The 20,459-nt window shown below is 45.7% G+C and overlaps 1 protein-coding gene across 1 annotated transcript in view; it reads right to left on the bottom strand.

Moving 5' to 3' along the window:
* Nucleotides 1-554: 554 nt before the first annotated feature.
* NKX2-2 (NK2 homeobox 2) overlaps nt 555-20,459 on the bottom strand; it is a 34,329-nt gene continuing 14,424 nt past the window's right edge. The window contains exon 3 of the mRNA XM_070588558.1: nt 555-5,028. Coding sequence (XP_070444659.1) covers nt 4,913-5,028 — 116 coding nt within the window. The 3' untranslated portion in view covers nt 555-4,912. The remainder of the gene's footprint in view (nt 5,029-20,459) is intronic.

Below are 20,459 nucleotides of genomic sequence, written 5' to 3'. Positions count from 1 at the left end.
AATATTTTCAATCTATTAGGTGATAGAAAAGAGTAGACTATAAAATTCCACTTACTTTATAGGGACAAAAGTAGAAGGAAATATGCACTAAGATAGTCCTGGTAGATGGGGATTTATAGGTATTTAAAAATTTTATTAAGGATACTTGACAAGAAGTTGCAACAAACCAGCAGCTGCAGTTGCCGCAGTTGTGTCTTCAGCCCTCTTTCCTTGGCCCCAAACACGCTAAATCATCTCCCAGTTTGAAGCTTTCAGCAAACAATGACAAGGCAGAGCTACCAGAAACAGACTCCTGACTTCCATGGCCAATGTGGGAATGCTGTGTGAGCTGGTACAGCCACTTTCCGTCCTGCTGTATGGGCCTCTACAGGAGCACAAACTGGAGTAGAAGGGATCCTGTCCCCTGCTGGCAGAGTCACCCCAAAGGAGTGGCGAGATGAGAGATCATCCCAGCTGGTGTGAAACTGAATGGTTTCAAAACCAACTCATAATTGATGCCAAGTGAAAGCACTGTGTACCTATTAAAATGTGACATGATTGAAGAATAAAGTACATTTGAAACCTTCAAAAACCTTTTATTATTATTTTGCTATTTAAAACATTTTATTTTGAAATAATTTAAGACACAAGAAGCTGCAAAAAATAGTCATCTTACATAACCACAGTACACAGTCAAAACAGGAAATTGACATTGGTACAATACTATTAAGGCAAATATAGACCTAGCGCTGTAGTGTTTTTCCAATAAAATGTGGCTGAAGTTGGTCTATGTTTACTATGTGATAATTTGACACAAATATAAACCACCTCATAATGTATATATGCATATATGCCGTATATATAATGGACTGCTCCCCGCCCCTAACGTGATTAGAAGTGAAAACTGCACATAAAGTAGCCTGGACATTCAGAAGTCTAGTTTAATCCATCATTAAAGGATAGAATTTGTTTTAGTTCTTTGAGGAGAAGAAGGTAAATAAGATGAACCATGCTCGGGAATGATAGTTATTTTTTTGTGGGCATGCATAAAAATACACTACCTTCTTTTCTTTGGGACCTGTAATTTTGAATAAACACTTTTAAATTTTATTGTATCTGTGACATTCTTATTTTAATCCATCACGAATTCCTTTTGGAAATAGGCGATATTTAAAAAAAAATAAGCAAGTCTAGCAATTCTATTCCTAGGTATACTGAAGTGTAACTGAAATGTATAAATCTGTTCAATAAAATACATAGACTAAAATGTCCATAAAAATATTCATAATTGCCTCAAACTGGAATCTACCCAAATGCCCATCTACAATACAATGGATAAATAAATTGTGCTATATTCGTATACTGAATGCTGCAATGAGAATTCATGGACCACAACTATATGCAGCTATACAGGTGAAGCTCACAGTTATAATCTTGAGTGGAAGAAGCTGGACACAAGAAAATACATGCTGTGTAATTCTATTTATATAAAGTACAAAACCAAGCAAGACTAATCTGTGCTGTTGGAGCTTGGGATAGTGGTTACCCTTGGGTGGGTAGTGACTGAGAGGGGCCGGGGGGCTTCTAGGAAAGTTGGGGGAAGTTGGAAATGTTCTTTTTGTTGATCTGGATGCTGGTTTCATGGATGTGTCCACTTTGCAGAAATTCATCAAGCTATACACTTGTCATATGTCTTTCTTTTTCAGTGAGTATTAAACTTTAAAAATAGGAAAAGATAATAGGTAAGCATCTGTTTGTCCTCTGTCTTCATACTTCAAGGACCTTTAATAGTGTCAGTGTCCAAGATCTCATCTTCAGGATCTGCTGAGAGGTCCTTGTCTTTCATTGGTTCCTTTTTATTTGTATTCCTAAGAATTCCCAGAAATACTGTCAAGTTCCACAAATGCATACTGGTGGTCACTTGGTGCCTCTTGCATGGGGCTTCAACATCCATCCCCTCTGTCTATCTTATTATTCCATCTCTATCAAGCAGCATTTCTGCCAGGAATGTTTTGTCTTAAAGGGTGGACCCAAAGAATGCCAAAGCAACAGAAAATAAGACTAACACAACTAACTCAAAATGCTTGCAAACTTCTCTGAAGGAGAGAGACGAAGCTACAGCACAGAAAAGGAAGGTTTGAAAGGGAATATTACTACTACTATTCCTATGGTCCAGTATACGATCCTTCACACACAATTCCCTCCTGGGCCTAGCTCTGATGACCAAACATCGTATCCCCTGAAACTGGGATTCCCTTCTCTCTGTCTTCCTTCTCTGTGTCCATGGTCCCAAGTCCCAGGAAATAAAAGACCAGTTTCAGTCTTCATAATCTCAGTGGATATGGTCTCTGTTCTAATAAAGACAACACTTTTCAGGATTATATGGGATATTTAATATCTCAATCAGAAAGGCTTCCCCAATAACAATGAAATAAGTTATTTTCCTACCTCACATGTGCTTGATAGAAAGGGCTTACCAAAATGATCCCTCCTAAAACAAAGGAAGGGCCTCACCATGAAAAAATACCACCTTCCACTTTGGAGTCTAAAAGTCACTTATGACCCCACCCCACCTCACCCTGCACACAACACAATGCTACTTCAAATATGTACACATGTTGTATTATTCCTCTTCTCTTTGATAATGCAGCTTAACAAATTACTCCAAAGTTTCAGAGGTTCACAACAAAAAATATTTATTTTTCTTGCTCCGGATCTGTGGTTCAGTTGCAGAGGCTCTGCTCCAGGTTTTGGGGTTTAATAGTACTTTGTGTGTCTTTCATTCTGGGACCCAGGATGAGGAGCAATGCCTACCTTGGACACATTCCTCTTATGGTAATAGGTAGGAGTTCAAAAGTACTGGCAGAAAATTCCAATATCTTTTAAAACATCTGCTTGGAACTGGCACACTGTCATTTCTGCCTACATTCCATTGGCCAAAGCCAATATAAAAATCATATAGCCAAATATAACTTCAAAAGAAAAGGGAAGAGACGTCTCTTGTGGGGAAGAAGGGGAGAGTGAATATGTGCTGAACGATAATACAAATTAACACACACACACACACACACACACAGACAAATGCACACACATCACATAATGTGGTATTCTACAGTGTTACCTGATGTGTGAAGCAGAGATACAGAAACATATAAATCGCTTCCACTTTGGGCAATATGGTGGGCCAAACTCCCTGAGATGCCCTTCTACTGTGAACAATGAGACCTTTTCTGGGCTTTCAGGATGTAAGGAAACCTCCAATGAAGGTAGGAAGGAGTAGCAAAAACAACAGTGATCTTAAAGCAGAGTGGAGGACAATAAGCTAAGCATACATACACACAAAGGCCATTACTAGCATTCCCAAGGCTAAAGGGTATATATGTGTGTGCTGAGAGGAGAGGGGAGTTGGTGATATGGGAAGAGACCTTGAGAGCCCAGGAAGGGGACAAAAAGGATCCCAGGTTATTAGTACCCCTGGATCTTTGCAGAATCAATTACAAATCCATTCTGGAGGAAAGAATCTTCAGTTTGGACTCTTAGGTTTTCTACACATTAATGGACCAAATATGAGATTAAAATCAAAGATTATCAAACATACAAGGAAAAAATTCTCCATGAGTGAGAGTACTCATTAACAACAAGTAACAGATTTAAACTCCAGGACATGAAATCTCGAAATTTCACATACAGAACATAGAAAAGCTATGTATGAAGAATGGACTCACAAAAATAAGGAAGCAATTGAGACTAAAAAATTACAGGGTGGATTTGAAAAAACCAGTTAGAAATAAAAATTTAGTTGTGGAAATAAAAAGAAAATTATTGGGTAAGCTAAACTAAAGATTACACATAGTCTAAAATTAGTAAACTATAAGATAGAGCTAAAGAAATTTCCAAAAATGTAGCACAGAGAAACGAACAGATAGAAAATATGAACGAGAGATAAGGAGATGTGAAGGATAAAATGAGCAGATTTAACAGATATCTAATAAGAATTCCAGAAGAGATAAGAGACAATGAGTGGTAACATTTGAAAAGATGGTGGCTGAGAATCTTCTAGAACTGACCAAAGATATTAATCCGCAGGTACAGAAAATGCAACCCTTACCTACCAAGATCAATAGAAGATAAAACACACTTAAACACATTATAATGGAACTGCAAAAATCCCAACAACCAAGAGGGGAATCTTAGAAGCAGCCAGAGAGAAAAGTGAGACCACCTGCAAAGTAATGGTAGCATACAGCAGATTTCACAAAATCAACAATGGAAGCCAGCAAAAATAAAGTAAATGCCAACCTAGAATTCTATGCCCAGCCAAAATATCCTTCAAAGATGGAAGTGAAGTGAAATAAAGAGACATTTAAGTAAAAACAAAACCAAACAGTTTTTCACCAAGGAACTTTTAAAGCACATTCTCTAGAGGAAAGGTCAGAGATAGAAGAAGAAATGATAAGCAAAGAAGTTGGTGGTAAGCATGGTATATCTAAACTTTGTTCTGCATAAAATAACAAAAATCTCTAATTTACGGGGTCATCTTAGTTCAGGTTCCTCCCCAGGCAGACTCTGAGATAAACGCTTGACTGTAAGTCATTTATTTGGGAGGTGGTGCCAGAAAGCACTGCCACGCGAATGGAGAAGTGAGAGAGGGAAGAGAAGGAAGCCAGCAGAAGGCAGGTTAATGAGCAGGTAACTGCTGTTGACAACTGGGACTCAAGCCTACTAGAGATCCTCTGAAAGTCTGTGGGTAGCGCTCTGCAGAATTTTTTCCCCATGAGGTGAGGAAGTTGGAGTATGTATCCAGTAACTTTCGTCCTTCATTGGCTGAGTTGCTCCTTCGTGTCACTCTTCTGGCCTGCTGCAGGTGAAGTGTACTCTTGCAACCGGTGAAAACCCTCAGAAGAGCAATGCAGGTGCTTGAGATAGGAAGCCCTCAGTGCATGTAAGAACTGCCCATTGAAGCTGCTGATGACCTCCAGGATGGACTGGGAGATACGGCAGGGCACTCCACAGTATCTGTGACAAGACTGAAGCCCAAAATGTGTAGCACTAAAATATGAAACAACAGTAGGATTTCAGTCAAGAAGTGAGTGACTGAGTTAAATGTTCTAAGGTATTATCCAGGAGAAATGTTAAGGTATTAGCATTAGACTTTATTAAAGTAAACAAGCAAGGTAAAATTTTGAGGTTTCCACTAGATGAATAGAAATAGGTTGTATAACTTCCAAACCAATTAAGAGGGAAAAAAGGATACAAGAAGAAAAAATAACAAATAATAAACCAGAAGTATCAGAATGACCTGGGTGCAGATTATAGGCAATAAGTAGACCCAGAAGAGAGGAGCTCTGGGGATGGATCCGGAGTATGTGTACTTTTCATGAGCTCCCAGCAATTCTTATACACTCTGCAATTTAAGAACCACTTGAATATACCCAAAGCAACAGTCTAAGTAGCTTTCTGGAACATTCTCATGAGAAATAAACATGTGGCAGAAGCAGTCTCTGGTTTCAAAAAACACCCCATTGTGGCAGTTTTAAAATTTGTGGCCACAAATTCTTTACTACTCCTTCCATCAAGAGGTGAGGCTCCTCTTCTTTCCCTGTGAATCTCCCTGTGAACTCTGACTACTTCAACCAGTAGTGCTTGGCAGAAGTGAGGCTATGTGACTCCCAACTCCAGGTCATAAACATCCTCAAGCTTCTGTGTTTCCCTGTGGAATGTTAACTCTTGGAGCTTTGGGCTACCATGTAAGAAGTTCAGTTACTCTGAGACGGCCTTGCTGGGGAAGGCACATGGAGGCATTCTGGTTGACAGTCCCAGCCAAGCCCATCCTTCAGCCACCCCAGCCCAGACGCCAGACATGGGAGTGAAGAAGGCCTCTTAGAAGGGGGGGTCCTCCAGCACCAGTGGCTCCAGCCTCAGCTCAGACTATCTGAGGCTCCAGACGTTGAGGAGCAAAGGTGAGCTGTCCCCACTGTGCCGTCTGAATTCCTGACCAGCAGAATCTGTGAGCAGGAGCAAATGGTGATTTACGCCACTAAGTTTTGGGGTGATTCGTTACACAGCAATATGTGACCAGCACACCTGAATTAGAAATTGGTCACACACACAAAGAATATCACTGTGCTGCCCTACTCCATCCTTCCAAATTCAAACCCAAAGGCTACTGGTGACCCTATGTGCGTGAGAGACAGCGTGAAGAAATCCGAGTACTGCGGACGATGAAAAGAAGCCCATGAAAAGCAGGCAGAGCTCGGTGTGTGGAGCTCAAGCCAGGAGGCAGGTTCTGGCACAGAGCTGGTGTCTCTCTGTGGTGGGATGTTCTGTATACAATGCGAGTTAAGTCAATGATGCTACATTCCTCCTGACACCTCAGAGAGCCACTGCTCCAGGGAGAATAAAAAATTTGAAAGAAACATGAGTGGAAATCTAGGTGATATTTGTATGGACCCTTTGAAGGGTGGGCAGGATAACTATCTCCTCTATCCCCCCTTTTCTCCTCTGATTGCCTCTCTTTAGTCTCCCCACTCCCCCGCCTCCCTTAGGACACTTGCCCCTTCTTAGAAGAAGGAAAAGAGTCCCAGATTTCAATTCCTCCCTCTTTCTTGCAAACTCTGGTGGCTCCTTCTTCAGTGGGGTATTAGTGGGATTTTCCCCGCCCAGGGCTCTGCTGTTGCAGAGTGAGGGCCCCACAGGCAGTGGGCCCAGGCACTGGGGGCATGCTATGGGCACTGCCCTTCCCATTTTGACTCCCTGACAGCGATGCAGCCGCCGCTGCTCTCCTATTGAATTCGCCTATGAGAAAACACAACAAGCCACAGCCAAGGGCTATTAGTTTTCTTCCAAAGACTCCAGTCTACGTAAAGAATATATGTTCCTTCTAGTAGCATTACTTTGACTTACTCCTGTCCATAATGACACAGATATGACCGTATTAAAAGACCTTTTGCCTGCTTTGGGGCTTATTTGCATTAAAAGAGCTCTCAGGTTTGCTGAGATTGGCTTTGTCTGGAGCCGGCCAGGACCTCGCGTGCCAATGACAATGGACCCTTTCTGATCCCATGGCACCTGGAGGGAAGGCAGGTGGGGAAGGGAGTTTCGTTTCAGGTAAGCCTGCACTCAGGTATGACGAGGCACCTTTGCTTCATGACTGCAGTGTGGCCCATGGGCCAGTGTGATGGCTGTGAGATACAGTGGTAACAGCTAACAGGGACTACTGCTGGTGCTGCTGGTGGTTTTTCTAAGCATCTGCTCTAACATTTCACATTACGAGACATAACATTCACCTTTTTCTGATGCTACCTGATGAGCCACTTATTCTGTAGCTGGTAGAGCAGGAAGGTTAAGGTATGAGCTCTGACTTCAGACGGCATGGGTTTGAATCCCATGCCTGCCACTTACTATGCAATTTCAGGCAACTTCAACCCTCCCATGATGTGGTTTTTCTATCTGTGAAATGGAGGCGCTATGTGGTACCTCCCACATAAGGCTGTTGTAAGGATTAAATAAGGCAATGTATGTAAAGCACTTGGAACGGTGCCTGAATAAAGTAAATACTAAACAAGTACGAACTACGGTTATTAAAATTCGTTTTCTTTTAAAGATTGATGAGCAATTGTCATATAAAACTGATTCGTCGTGACCTCACCATCCCTCATTACAAAGACTCTAAAGACACAGCCCCCCTCACAATGCAGGAGGCTAAGTCAGCACCCACATCGTGCCCCTCCTTCAATAGCGAGAGCTCACCTGACCAGGTGAGGGGCGCTCTGACAGCAAGAAGATTACTTCAGAATCAGGCTTTGGAGTTCAGCTGAGCTGGGCAGATCATATTTTAAACAACCCCTTTCTCAATCTCCTTTGTTTCCACGTCTACTCATGACGATCAAAACCACCTTTACTTTCCCCGTGGGTTTTGAGTAACTCAGCTCTTGGACAGCCTTGACCTTTTTATAACACGTTCTTTCTTATAAAGCCTTTTATATTTGAGGGTGGAAGACTGTTTTATCCTCCATCTCCTGGGCAAACAACCCTGACCCCTTGACCATGTTTCTTCTGGAAGCCAATCAAAGAATAAGCTACTCTCCTCGAACATGAGGACTCAGAGCCATCATGGAAACAGGGCAAAGCGGGAGTTTATGGCCACGCTTGGTGTATTCTTAGTTGTTTTGAGGACAAGCTGTTATATTCTTTGAAAGAAGTTTCCAGTTAATAAACACAAAAATAAGTACCCACAAATGTAGACATATACAGCACATTTTAAATTTACTTCATTTTAAAAATCATGTCCACTTCTCGAAAGCATATAAAAACTGGGGGAGGAATGGTGGGCATCCTGGGTTGGTTGCTCAGCATCAACATGTTCACTTTGTCCTACCCCCCTCGCTGTTCATAACGCATTTTTGTAGCATTTCATTTTGAGGTTACTTTAATGTTCAGTTTAATGAGACCAAACTTCCACTGTGAGAAATCACAATTGGGGTAAAAGAGACAAGGCGATACCTGGAGCTGACCTTGGAGATAGCTTTTAAGATCTTTGGAAGTTACTATTAGGAAGAAATCTTCAAGTACATGAACTTTGTTTTGAAATACCTACAAATCTGTTCAAAAGTGTCCTCATGAATGAGAGAAGTACACAAGCACCAGGAGGCCAACATCACAGTAATAACTGCAATAGGCAAGATCCCTCGCTGGATGCCAAAATCAGAAGGCAAAAGTTTGAAGAGAACCAGGATATCTGCATAGTCTAAACAGTCCCTCTCCTAAGATACTTGTGAATTACAAAGCGAAAACTAGTAACTACAGTGGAGGAACCAGGCAGACGCCAAATTATCCACATGATCACGGTTAACATCACCAGTGATAAGATACATCCACATCTCTGACACCATGTTCTGAGGGTATCTTACTTCTGTAGTATTCTTGCCCCAAATGCACAATTTCAATCTCATGAGAAAACACCAGACAAATCCAAATTGAAAGACATTTACAAGGTAACTGATCAGTACTCTGTAGAAGTTTCAAGATTGTGAAAGACAAGGAGAAACTGAGGAACTGCCCAGATTGGAGAAGACTAAAGAGACGTAATACCTAAGTGGAAAGTGGGATCCTGGACCAGAAAAAGGATGTCAGTGGGAAAACTGGTGAAATCCAAATCAAGGGTGTAGTTAGGAGTATTGTTTCCAGGTTAATGTCTTGGTTTTGATAATCATTCTATGGTTATGTGACAGGGAAATGTTAGGGGAATCTGGGTCAGGGCAGATGGCAACTCTCTGAACTATTTTTGCAACTTTCTGAAAGTGTAAAATAATTTCAAAACACAAAGTTAGAGAACAAAATAATTAAAAAGTGTTCTCTTCAATAGGTAGTCTCCAAAAACATATAGCTGCTTTGGCAGGTTTCATTGGCCTGGCAGATGTAAAGCCATAAAATTGCTTGAAAAAATTATATATAGAACTATTCAAAATAGATTCTTCCACCTTAAGGGAACAATTGAAATACCAAAAAAGTAAACGTTTTCCTGATGATGAAACGCTTCACAGCTTGATTTGGTAAATGTAAACACACGCTGGTGTATTGCCAAGTGTGATGACAGCTGCGTGGAAAAGAACTTTGTATCTGTCCAACTGACATCCTGTCATGGAATATCCCAAATCCTGACTTTTGAAAGCACAGTAGGAAACCCGGTGGTGTTCTCTTCAGTTAAAGCTGTTTTAACTCCAGAAAGCAAGATAAACAGAGGCTAATACAACCTGTTTACATTGGGTACTGACATTAGGGGGGACTGGAAAATGTATGCATTTTGATTTGAAAGCCTTCTTTCCTTTTCACACGTTTGGTCCAGAGCTTTTTAAAGAGGGTGCTCTTTCCCCCTGGTAATTCCTCCAAGAGAGCTCAACACAGCCCAGTACTTGGATCGATATTAAACCAGAGTTCTCACAGGCTAAACATTTAAGATTCATTAGGTGACAAATGCCAGGAAGAAAGATGGATCACCTGCAAGGATCCTGAATTCCACTGGTGATGCACTTTAGAGTTCTTTCATCGAGATGATGATTAGTACTATATGCAAAAGTGGCATTTTAATTAACACCTTCAATTTCCACCGGGCTTTGTGCGTTTTATAGCATTTTCTCATTTTATTTCAGCAGCAACAGCAAACCTTGATTGAGGGCCTACGGGAGTGAGACTCAGATCTGGCCCAGAGTCACTGCCAGCCCAGCTGAAGAGCGGGATGCATGTAAAGAACCAAACCCCACCATCAACCAAAAGAAAATCTAGACACTGGGTATCAGCACAGAAAGAGGTGCTGAGTTCTGGGGTTGATGAGAAAACTTTTGGGGCTAAGGCATTAGGCTGCAGAGGCCAGTAGAGGCGGAATGGCTGGAAAGTGGGTGGGCATCCAGAGGGGCAGGCCTTCCAGGTCCAGATGCAAAACTTGGTATTTTATTGAATAGATAGTGAGGAGCTCTTCAACTTTTTAAAGCAAGTATTTATAAAACTATATTTATGAAGATTTATTTGAAACAACATGTAGAACTAGTCAGGACTGGGGGAAAAAATTGAAGACAAGACCAACTGGTAGCTAATAACATGATCCAACATTCACTGAGAGCTTACTTAACCAGGGCCACGCTAAAGGCTATAAATGCATAATCACGTTTAATCCATCCAGTGTTCCTGTAACTAGGCTGCTACAGAACAAGAAAGGGAGGCGTAGAGGTTTTGAGTAGAATCATCACAACAGCAAGTTTGACCCAGAAGGTTAGTTGACGGCAGAGTCGGGACCTTAAACCAGCACTCGGCATGCAGATGGCAATACTGATGGTGACAATGAGGACACAGCTGCAGGGAATGACCATGTATTGAACATTTGTGGCAGGTAGGCACTATTCTTGGTGCTCTGCACACATTCGGTTCTAGGAGTGGGGTTGTGGTCTGGGCCTTCTCATCTTCAAGAATGCAGACTTTGATCCATGATAAAGGCCTGGAAGTGAGAGTGGGCTGGGGAAGAAGCGGGTTTGGCGCTGTGAATGTGGGGCTCCTCGGGAAGAAAGGGAGGAGCGGAGCAAGAAGCCCAAGGAGGCAGCTGGCAGATAGGGAGGAAGGGGCACTGTTTTGCTTTTAGTAAGCTGGAGACCACTTCCTGGTCTTGCGGTGGGGGGAAGATAATACTCTTTAAAAGAAGAAAAGGATGAATTTCCTTAAATTTCATCTAAACAATGTTAGCCATAAGTTTTGGAGAGTGTATTAAACTATAGGGTGGTCTTTCATAAGTTTGAAATCATTAAGAACCAATAATCCAATTAAAATAGATGGGTAGGTTTTAGTGAGCATTATCTTTAATTTTCTGAAGTCATATAAAAGGAATTTTCATTCACATAATAATCATTTGGAACAGTTTGAGAATTTTTCTGCTCAACTGTGTATTTGCAGAGCCAAACCTTTAGCTATCATTGTTGGAATTATCATTGGTAGAGGTATTACACATATAGAAATATATATTCAAACAGTGTAGAAGGTACAAAATGAAACCCTGAAATATCTTAGTCCTACTCCTCAGTGATACCATATTTGATCATATCTATTCTTGGTTCCGGCGGTTATTAAAACTGCATCTAAATTATTTATTTACTCAGAAAGGGCACATATTTTGAAGCTTATCAAAAGCTTGAATTGTGTATAAAATGGCATGGCGCATTTTGTTACTTTCGCCAGCAGGAGTTGACCCATCGTACCTTTTAGAAACAGACTTTATTGAGATTTTCAGCAGAGAGCTCTAAAAGGTTGGTATTTAATGTAAAAGTATGTTTTTAGTACCTGACACAACCACAAACAGCTACATTGCAACCATTACTAAATATTCAATAAAATGTTCATGTAAATTCTATTTTAATAACTTTAATGCCTTGTAAAATCTGAAGAACCTTTTAAATTGATGTGGTGTTAGAATGTTTAAAGAAATAAATTTGCTTTTAAGATCTGCTTTATCAGAATCTGTGAAGTTATATTGTGGCATAAACACGAATACTATAAATGCTGGGAGAACAAAAAGAAAAAGCCAACCTAAGAATGGAAAACATCGCTGTCAGATGTACTGTTACCAGTTTATTATTCTGGGAGCATTATGAAAGCATTCATCAGCATCGCCTTCCCTTACTTTTCAACCACACAGTTGAACTCCATCAGGGCATGGTCCTCCAACTTTACAGTCACTACAGGGATCCAGATAAGAATGGATTGCCTTGTTTATTCTGCACCTTTCGCATTTGAACGCTCTGGCTTACTGCTGCAAGATGAATTGGTATCGCGTTTCCTCATTTGATTAATTAACCCAGCTGCGATAATTGTGTCAGCATGCCCTGAACAAGCAGTCTCCCCAGCCGTCCTGCCCAAGTCTCCATGAGAGCCTTTCATTTTAACCAGTGGGTCTGGGGGGGCTGACAACAGCGTTCGTAATTGCTCTGTCTAATTGCATAGGAGCAGGGAGAAACTTTAAAAGGGTGTTTGCATCAAGAGTGGCATTCAATTTGCCTTGTTATTTTCTCCTGTTGCTGATATCATGCCTAATTTTAGGAAATGTCATTATGTCCACAGAAAGGAGCGAAATGGGAGTCGGAAGGGTTAACAAGAGAGCAATCGCTGCAACCCATCTCTCCGCCCCTCACTCAGTTCACACGCCTATCAACACCAGAATCCTGCCTCAGGCAACGCTGTCCCTCGATCGATGTCCATGGTCCACACTCTGTGGTGACTTCAGACACTCTTCTCTGACACAGAAGGCAGTCCTTCTGCCTTCCAATGTCATGAATTCCAGGGAAGAAGGCAAATCTTGACGTGTCTTCTTGTCCTGACTCACTCTGAGTCAGCAAAGGCAGCAGCTGGTGAGAGAGGCGACAGCGGTGGCCAAGGAAAGGAACTCAGTCACTCTGCTTAAATTAAAGAGCTCTAATAAGTTCCTTATTCCCAAGGGGTAGAATCATATTTCAATCTAATTTCCTTTATGACCTAAATTCGTTCTTCTGAGAAGGGTTCTATGGTATTCTCCAGCCCGTCAAAGGGTCTTTGGTGCACAAAAAATGAAGAACCTGTTGTAGGTGGCTCCATTCCTCCCTCCAGCTGAGCAGTAATTGGCATTTCTGAGTGTCCCCACATGTCCCGCCCCACCCGTCCCAGCCAGTTACATAGTCAGGAATCAACCAAGGCTCCTAACATATTTTTCAAAAACCTCCTCATCTTTTATGGAATTTTATCTAGCCTGAGGCATTTGTGATTGAGGGTAGAAAGAGTGTGTGAACAGATAAATATACATCCCCACTCCCAGCCCATTCCCTAACCCTTGCCATCACGGCTATTCATTTCAGAGTGAACTGAAGGTTTCATAAGAGCAGTTGAAGAGCTGTGAATAGTGGGTAATTAGCAGGTTAATTGCAGTGATGTTAATTAGCATTTATAGGAAGGAAGAAAGGCTAACATATTTTTCCTTTTACAGCTCCAAACAAATGTTCGGTATGATCTAGCTCTTCCCTGTTCAACATGGGAATCATTGGCCACATGTGGTTATTTGAATTTAAATTAATGAAAATTAAATAAAATTTAAAAATCAGTTCTGCAGCCACTCTAGCCACATTTCCAGTGCTTGATAGCCACATGTGGCTGGTGGCTACCGTACTGGAGAGCACGGGCACAGGACCCTCACTGCAGAACTATCCACCGGCAGTGCGCCCCGAGTCCTTTACCGTGTTCACCCGACACTCCAGAGCCTCGCCCCGCCTGTCCCTCCGGCTTGCTCCTCTTCTCCCCACCTCCTCTGTCCTCACCCGTTCCTGGGTGTGCAGCCCGCCTCCCTCAGCTCACTGGAGTCCTCTGCCATGAGAAGGGGTGTGTGCTGGGATTCCCATTGGGAGTCCAGCTCCTCCATTTCCAAATGATTCGATACCTTCATGACCTCCTTGTGATGCCCTTTGAATTAAGAAGGGCAGGTATATCCTTTTTAATTTTTTTTTTTAGCCAGTGAGGAATCAGGCTCAGAGAGCGTAACTAACTTCTCCAAGGTTGCACGTGACACAGACCATCTTCTGACTTCATCTTTCTGAGGTAAAAGTGTATTGCGGTCATGCGGTCTTCATTCCGAAGACAGGGAAGCCCACTCGGCTGTGCCTCTCGCAGGGTAACTGTGGGAAGGGTGTGGGCATGGAGCAGGGATCCTCCACATGGCTGGCAGCCCTGGGCAGCGTGTTTCCCTCTGGGCACCTCAGTTTCCTCATCTGGAAAATTCCAGCAGGGAGTTGTTACAAGATGATACTAAGATTTCTTAGCTCTAATGGTCAACATATATTTTGGATTACTTTTTACTCACATGGCTCTTAATTATTTATTTCCCAAATGATTCAAAGATTATTTTACAAAGTTTCCCTGCCTTTGTTTTTGGGGGGCCATCATTCGAGTAGGCTTCCTATTGATAATTTAATAGGGTCATCTTTAGCAAGGCATTTGGCATTGTCATCCAGGCCCTCACAACCCCAAGGGTGGTCCTGCACCAGCAGCAGCAGCAGCAGCCCCTGGGAGCTTGTTAGAAATGCAGAATTTCAGGCCTGCCAACTTGGAACTTGCATTTTATCAAAATCCAAGGTGATTCAAATTTGAGCAACTCTGCTCCAGGCCCTGCAGAGACAAGAAGAAAAGCAACTCACCTATGAAGAAATCTGCCTCAGGGGGACCAGGCACACACAGCGAGCTCATTGCTCCAGACACTCCCGGCCACACTGAGCCACATGGGCCACTCTCGTCAGGGGTTTTCCAGTTGGCGTTTGAGCCCTTTCCGGGCATGGATGTATTCTTTCCCACATCTGTCTCAGAAACATGAGAGAATCCATGCACCATACTTTCGGCCCTGGAGTCCACTTCCTTGGGGACTCGTCATCTGCTCTTACATCCTCTTTCTTCCATCTCATTAATACCCTGACTAAGGCTCTCCGGCTGGGAGTAGCCTTTTTGTGCACACCCTGGGGGACACAATTCAGTCCATAACATGCCATCTCCATAGCCTCTTCTGGGTAATGAGTGGCTCTTTCTGCATGTTGATGTCACACTCTGTACATGGGCGGTGTGTCCCTGTGTCCTGCGTCCCCAAGCCAAAAGTCAGGGTGCAGGCTGGACTTCAGGGAAGCCAACTGCCCATCAGATGTTTTGAACCCAGAACCTGACCAATGAGGACCGTGCAAACTGGAGGGTGCCTGCCTGATCCAAGGAGATTCTCTTTCCGGGGAGGTAGGAAAGTGAGCTGTGCTCAGAGCAGCTGGGAGCTCCCTTCTGATGGGAAAAGTCTGGCTCACTGGCCTGGAGGATGGATCCTGAGGGAATGAGAGCCATAGGTCCAGCTCTTCATAGGGCGTCTGTACATCCCAGCCTTGGCAATGAGGAGCCAGATGGCTGGCCAGCTGCTCGTTAGCCTCTGTATCCCTCCTCACACTGTTGCCTGGGCACAGTGACTCCTTGCCACCCCAAACTCTAGGACAGAAAGATGCATGAATGGTGGACATTCCCAAGAAACACGTAGGGGAGTAGGGCATTGGGATGGGCCATTAGGTCTTGGGTGACCTCTGAGAGACCAACGCCAAGTCCAGGATGAAGGCAGAAGTAAAATCCCAAGTATCTGTATCTCAGTTTGGGGTCCCCCAGAAGCTGCCCCTGAGACAGAGACTTGTATACAAGTACTTAATAAGGGAAAGGGTCCCAGGAAGGACCAACAAGGAAGGGGGAAGTGAGACAGGGAAGGGAAAGAAGGAATACCAGGTGTGTTAATGAGCAGATTGTGACTGAGGGCAACTGGGCTTCAGTCCCACTGCAGACCTCTGGGAGATGGCAGAGGACACGTCTCCAGTTCTTCCACCTGGGGCGAGGAAGCTGCCATTTATCCATCAATTTCCACCTGAAACTGGCTGAAGACCATGAACTTCGTAGCACCTGCCGACTGTTCAGGGGTCTGACACCCTCCTGCGCCTCCTTCAGGCACAGACTTGCAGGCTCTGGCAGTAGGCAGCCCTTGGCACAGGTGGGAACAGGGAGTGCCAGGGGCTGTGGGCGCTGTGCTGCAGTCCGTCAGAAACCCTTCCTCCCACCCAGAGCCACGTCTTTTCATGCTCGGAGGACGTGGCCGGATGAGCTGGTGGAGAAGGGCTGGCCATTTCTGAAAGGTGCCTTCAGGATCAGACCATCAGCTGTCTGATCCTCTGACATAGGTACAAAAATTGGATTTCTTTGTCTTGACCTCATAAATCCAACTCTCCCTTTTACATCAGGCGATGCTGAGACAATGCTTTGATGTTGTAGCTAGTAGAGTTAAAGAAACATGGAAAGGTCTGGAAGTAAATACTCAAGTAAGAGTACTTTTAAAAGTTCTCTAAATTTCTCAGATTAGGGAGCCCACACTATACCCAAAAGAATGATAACTTATTTTCCATTTCTCCCACATCTGGTAAAAGACAAGCAATCATCTAAGGATAGAACAATTGACAATTTAAAATCTATTTTTCTTGTTCCCCTTATCATCCTGGGGGGAGAGGGGAGTTGCTCATGTCACCAAAACCAAGGAGATGGCAGGCCACGGCCTCAGGAGTAAGAATAGACTCAGAGTGTGCCACTCAGGTGGCCCCTCGGCCTGTTCCCCCTTTGCTCTCCGGGAACACTTGCTGGCCCAGGATGGCCTCTCGGTACCCAGTGGAGGGGCTGGTGTGCAGGTTTCCTGGAGGAAGTCAAGGGCCTGGCACCACGCACCCAGACCAGCCGGGCTGGGCTCTGAGCACACATTGCTAGTGGGAAACGGCTGAGTCCTGCTCTGGAGAAGCCCGCCACCCAGCTGCCTCCCGCAGAACAGGAGAGAGTCTCTGCCCCCCGACCCCCTCTTCTGAAACAGGATAGGGCACCCTGGCGAATCCCACCTCCACCCCCAGGACTCTTTCTCTGTGAGGATACTGCCTTCTTCGGATGCACAGGGTGCTTAATTGCTCTGAGACTCGGTTTCCTCATTTGTAGAAGGAACAGATAGGCTGTGACAATCAGATAAGATGACACAGAAGTGCCTAGCAGGCGCCTGGCCATAGTGGATACTCAATAAATGGTGATGGTTGTCATCCTTCAGGTATGGGGGCTGGTGTCACAGAACCGTGGCTTTCTTTGTACCATTTTATGAACGAAGGCAAAAATACCACAGGTGAAAACAGGCAGCCAGGAAAGGGCTGGGATTTTTTTCATCTAAGTCTTTCAGTCGGTGCCTATATTCTGCAGGAGGCAGTATTTTGGGTGATAGAAATATTCTATTACTTAGTCATGGTGGTGGAGGCTACATGGGTGTCAGCCTGAAGAGGGGGGCGTATAAGGAGTTGGCTGGGATTGATATCTTTAGCCTCTTCCATCACACTCCAGGAGCCAAATTCAAGGGCTGAGAGTTTTAATTCTTCCAGAATGAAGATTTAGCAACCTGTCCTTTCTTCTCTAAAATAAGCAGACAAGACGTGCGCGCGCACACACACACAGACCCCTCAGCCCTGGTGTAAAACACACCTCACCGATACATGTCTTAATCCTGCAGGTGTCCGAACGCCGCTCCAGGACAGTGATCGACGGGGGAGTCTTTTCTTATCCAATCGCGCCACCACGCGGACAACTTGGGCACTGCAGAGTCCCTAATCTGACATCGATTCGCTAGCGTTGAAGGCCGAGCGCGGAGGGGAGGGGTGGGGAGGGGTGGGGAGGGGAGGGGTGGGGAGGGGTGGGGGAGAGAGAGGGGCTCAAAAAAGCAAAGGGATCAACCATTGGAGCCAAGAATGCCTTTGATGGGAGGCAGTTCCACCTCGTGCATCCACGGAAAAATCAGCGAAACAAGGTGGAATTGCAGGCCCTATTTTTTTTGGGGGGGGGGGGGAGCACAGACATTGAGGAATTTAACGCTTTCGGCCCCTAGTCCGCTGCTCCAGACCCAGCCTCTCAGAAAGGCACCAGGGCGGGGTTGGAAGTAGGAGGCATCTACAATCTGGCGCCCTTTCCACTCTCAAATACCCCTGCGCCCCAATCGAACCCTCAGCACAAGGAGCTCTTAGGTAGGGGGCGTTCTTGCCTCCCTCCCCGAGACCCCAAGGCCCCGAGTCCGCGTGGCGTCTCCCCCTGGTAACCAGGTGGCGCCACTGCACTGCTCGCCAATGGCCGGGGAAAAGCGTGAGGTGGCAGAGGGCTTCTCTTGCGTCTTTCTTCGCTGGCAGCAGCACCGGCACCTGATTGGGATTGGGGATGAGCAGGAGTAGCTGGAGCGCCGAATCGATGGCGGGCGAGAGGTGAGGCCTCTTCTTCCTGGGACTCCCTCCCTTCTCCCCCAAACCTAAATCAGAATCCCTCTTCGGCATTGTTCTCTCGCTCCCTGCACGCCCTGGACACCCACTCACCGCAGCCTTACAGAACTGCTCACTCTGCGTTCACTCACAGGGGACGATACGGACACGGACGTGGAGACCGCTCAGGATGGCAGAGACCGCGCCCTGGTGCCCGTCGTGGAGCCCTCCCAGCCGCCAGCGCGCGTCTGGACCACAGGACCAATTTGCTGTTGTTTGTGCCCATTCGCGATGGAAGTTGGGGAGGGGATGGGAGGTAGAAGGATGGGGGGGGGGGATTACAACGCAGGAAAAAGAGCGTCATCAAGAGCAGATAGATGGCTCCTGTCGTCGAGCACCTTCCAAGCCGCCCGTGCACCGGCAAGTCAAGGTTGGAGCGGGTGGCTCCCGCCGCCGTCTGACTTGCACGCTCTTATCCTGGTTCCGAGCCGCCGACTCCTCCTCGGCCCCCTCACCGGCCTGGGGCCATGCTTCCGTGGAAATGCAGCCCTGAACCTCTGGAGCAGGTCTCCTCCCGGCGCTCTTCCGGGACTAGGCCCGGCGCGCAGCCAAGCGGCTGGAGCGCGGTGCGGGGGCGCCTCCTGGCGGCCGAGGCGGCGTGCGGGCCTCGCAGTCTCTCCCACTCCGGGCAGTGCGTCTGCGGGACTCCGCTTCTGGCGCTGGCGGGCGGCCCTCTGGTCTGCGTTTCCCCACTTGCTCGGGTGGGGGCGCCGAGGCCTATGCGCCTCTTTATTAATAACGATGCCCCGGAGGAAAAAAAAAATTAGAGCCTTTAAAAACCAGACGGGGGAGGGGGGTGTGTGTGTGTGTTGGGGCGTTGGTGAAAGCAATAAAACTCAGATCGCTTCCTTGGAGAGATAGCGGCGGCTATAATGCGCCGAGGGGATCAGGGGTTTATTTGCAGATCCTGGATAAAAGATGATATATCGACACGGTTTAGAGTGTCATTGCGCCTGGCCTCTCAGGAAGCCACAAGTACATATTTCCTGAAATACCGGCCAACACAATATCTAATCCACACACCACTTAAGCACAGGAGGGGAACCTCAGCATCTCACAAGTTCGCGCCTGGTTTCCTAGCTCTGGGTGGGGAGAGTCCACCCGGGGCGGGATCTGGCGCGCCTGGACGCCCCCTTCCCTGGCCTTTGTCTTCAGTCTAAGTAATCACTTAGCGAGGGGCCTTAAATACGTCTGAGAACTGTCCTTATGCTCGGTAAATATTGGATTAGCTTTTCAATGACCAGGCTCTTGAAAAGGCTCGAGAAATCCACACCAGGTCTCAACTAAGCCCAACAGTCAATAGGTAAGGAAAATAAGTAGTTTCCTGGCGGGGCTGGGGAGCGTTGAGAAGGGTGTTCCTACTCTCACCAAATTATCCGATTCTACTAAATATGACAGTAGTACTAAATAGGAAAAGGGGGAGTGCCCATATGTTGGATTAGCTGGAATTTCCACCATCTCAGTTGTGGTCATTAAGGGCTGAGTGACTTTGCCCAAGGGGACACGCGCAGGCTCTATTTTTAGTCCCACCGAGCTCAGCATGAGCTTTTTGTTTAGCACATATTTTTCGTTTGGGGGATGCTTATGGGGGGTTTTGACTCGGCTACTGGGGAAAGGCATGACCCAAAGATCAGCGACTGCCCCACGCTGACTCGGACTGCTTAGGAGAGGCAAACGGCAGGCAAATTCCTGGGAAGCTCCGCTCTATGTCTCTGTCATTGCCTTCTGCTAGCCAAACGGTGCAGGAGACATTGAGAATCAGAGAGGAAGTCCCTCTTTACTCCGACATGAGGCGTGGGGGGCTGGTGAAAGAAGTTCTTGAACTGGTTTCTTGTCGCACCGAGATGCCCATGGGATCCCTGCGCATAATTCGAATGACAGGGGATTGGTGGTCTGGCTAGGTGGAAGGGGCCTCAGAGCCGCCCGCAGCCAAAATCCAGCTGGACCCAGGACTGAGCCGTCCCTCGGCCTCTCCGAGCCTTTCCCGCAGCGCGTGGAAGGGTGGCTCTCTACGCTCAGGCGTCGCCACGGTTCCGGTTCCGGTGCGGGAGCAAGAGGACTGGATTTCATCTACCGTGGAGCTGCGAAGCCTGCGGG

This window comes from Equus przewalskii, chromosome 21 (genome assembly GCF_037783145.1).
Source record: "Equus przewalskii isolate Varuska chromosome 21, EquPr2, whole genome shotgun sequence".
NCBI classification, from domain to species: Eukaryota; Metazoa; Chordata; class Mammalia; order Perissodactyla; family Equidae; genus Equus; species Equus przewalskii.
This window is presented reverse-complemented; position numbering and strand designations above follow the sequence as displayed.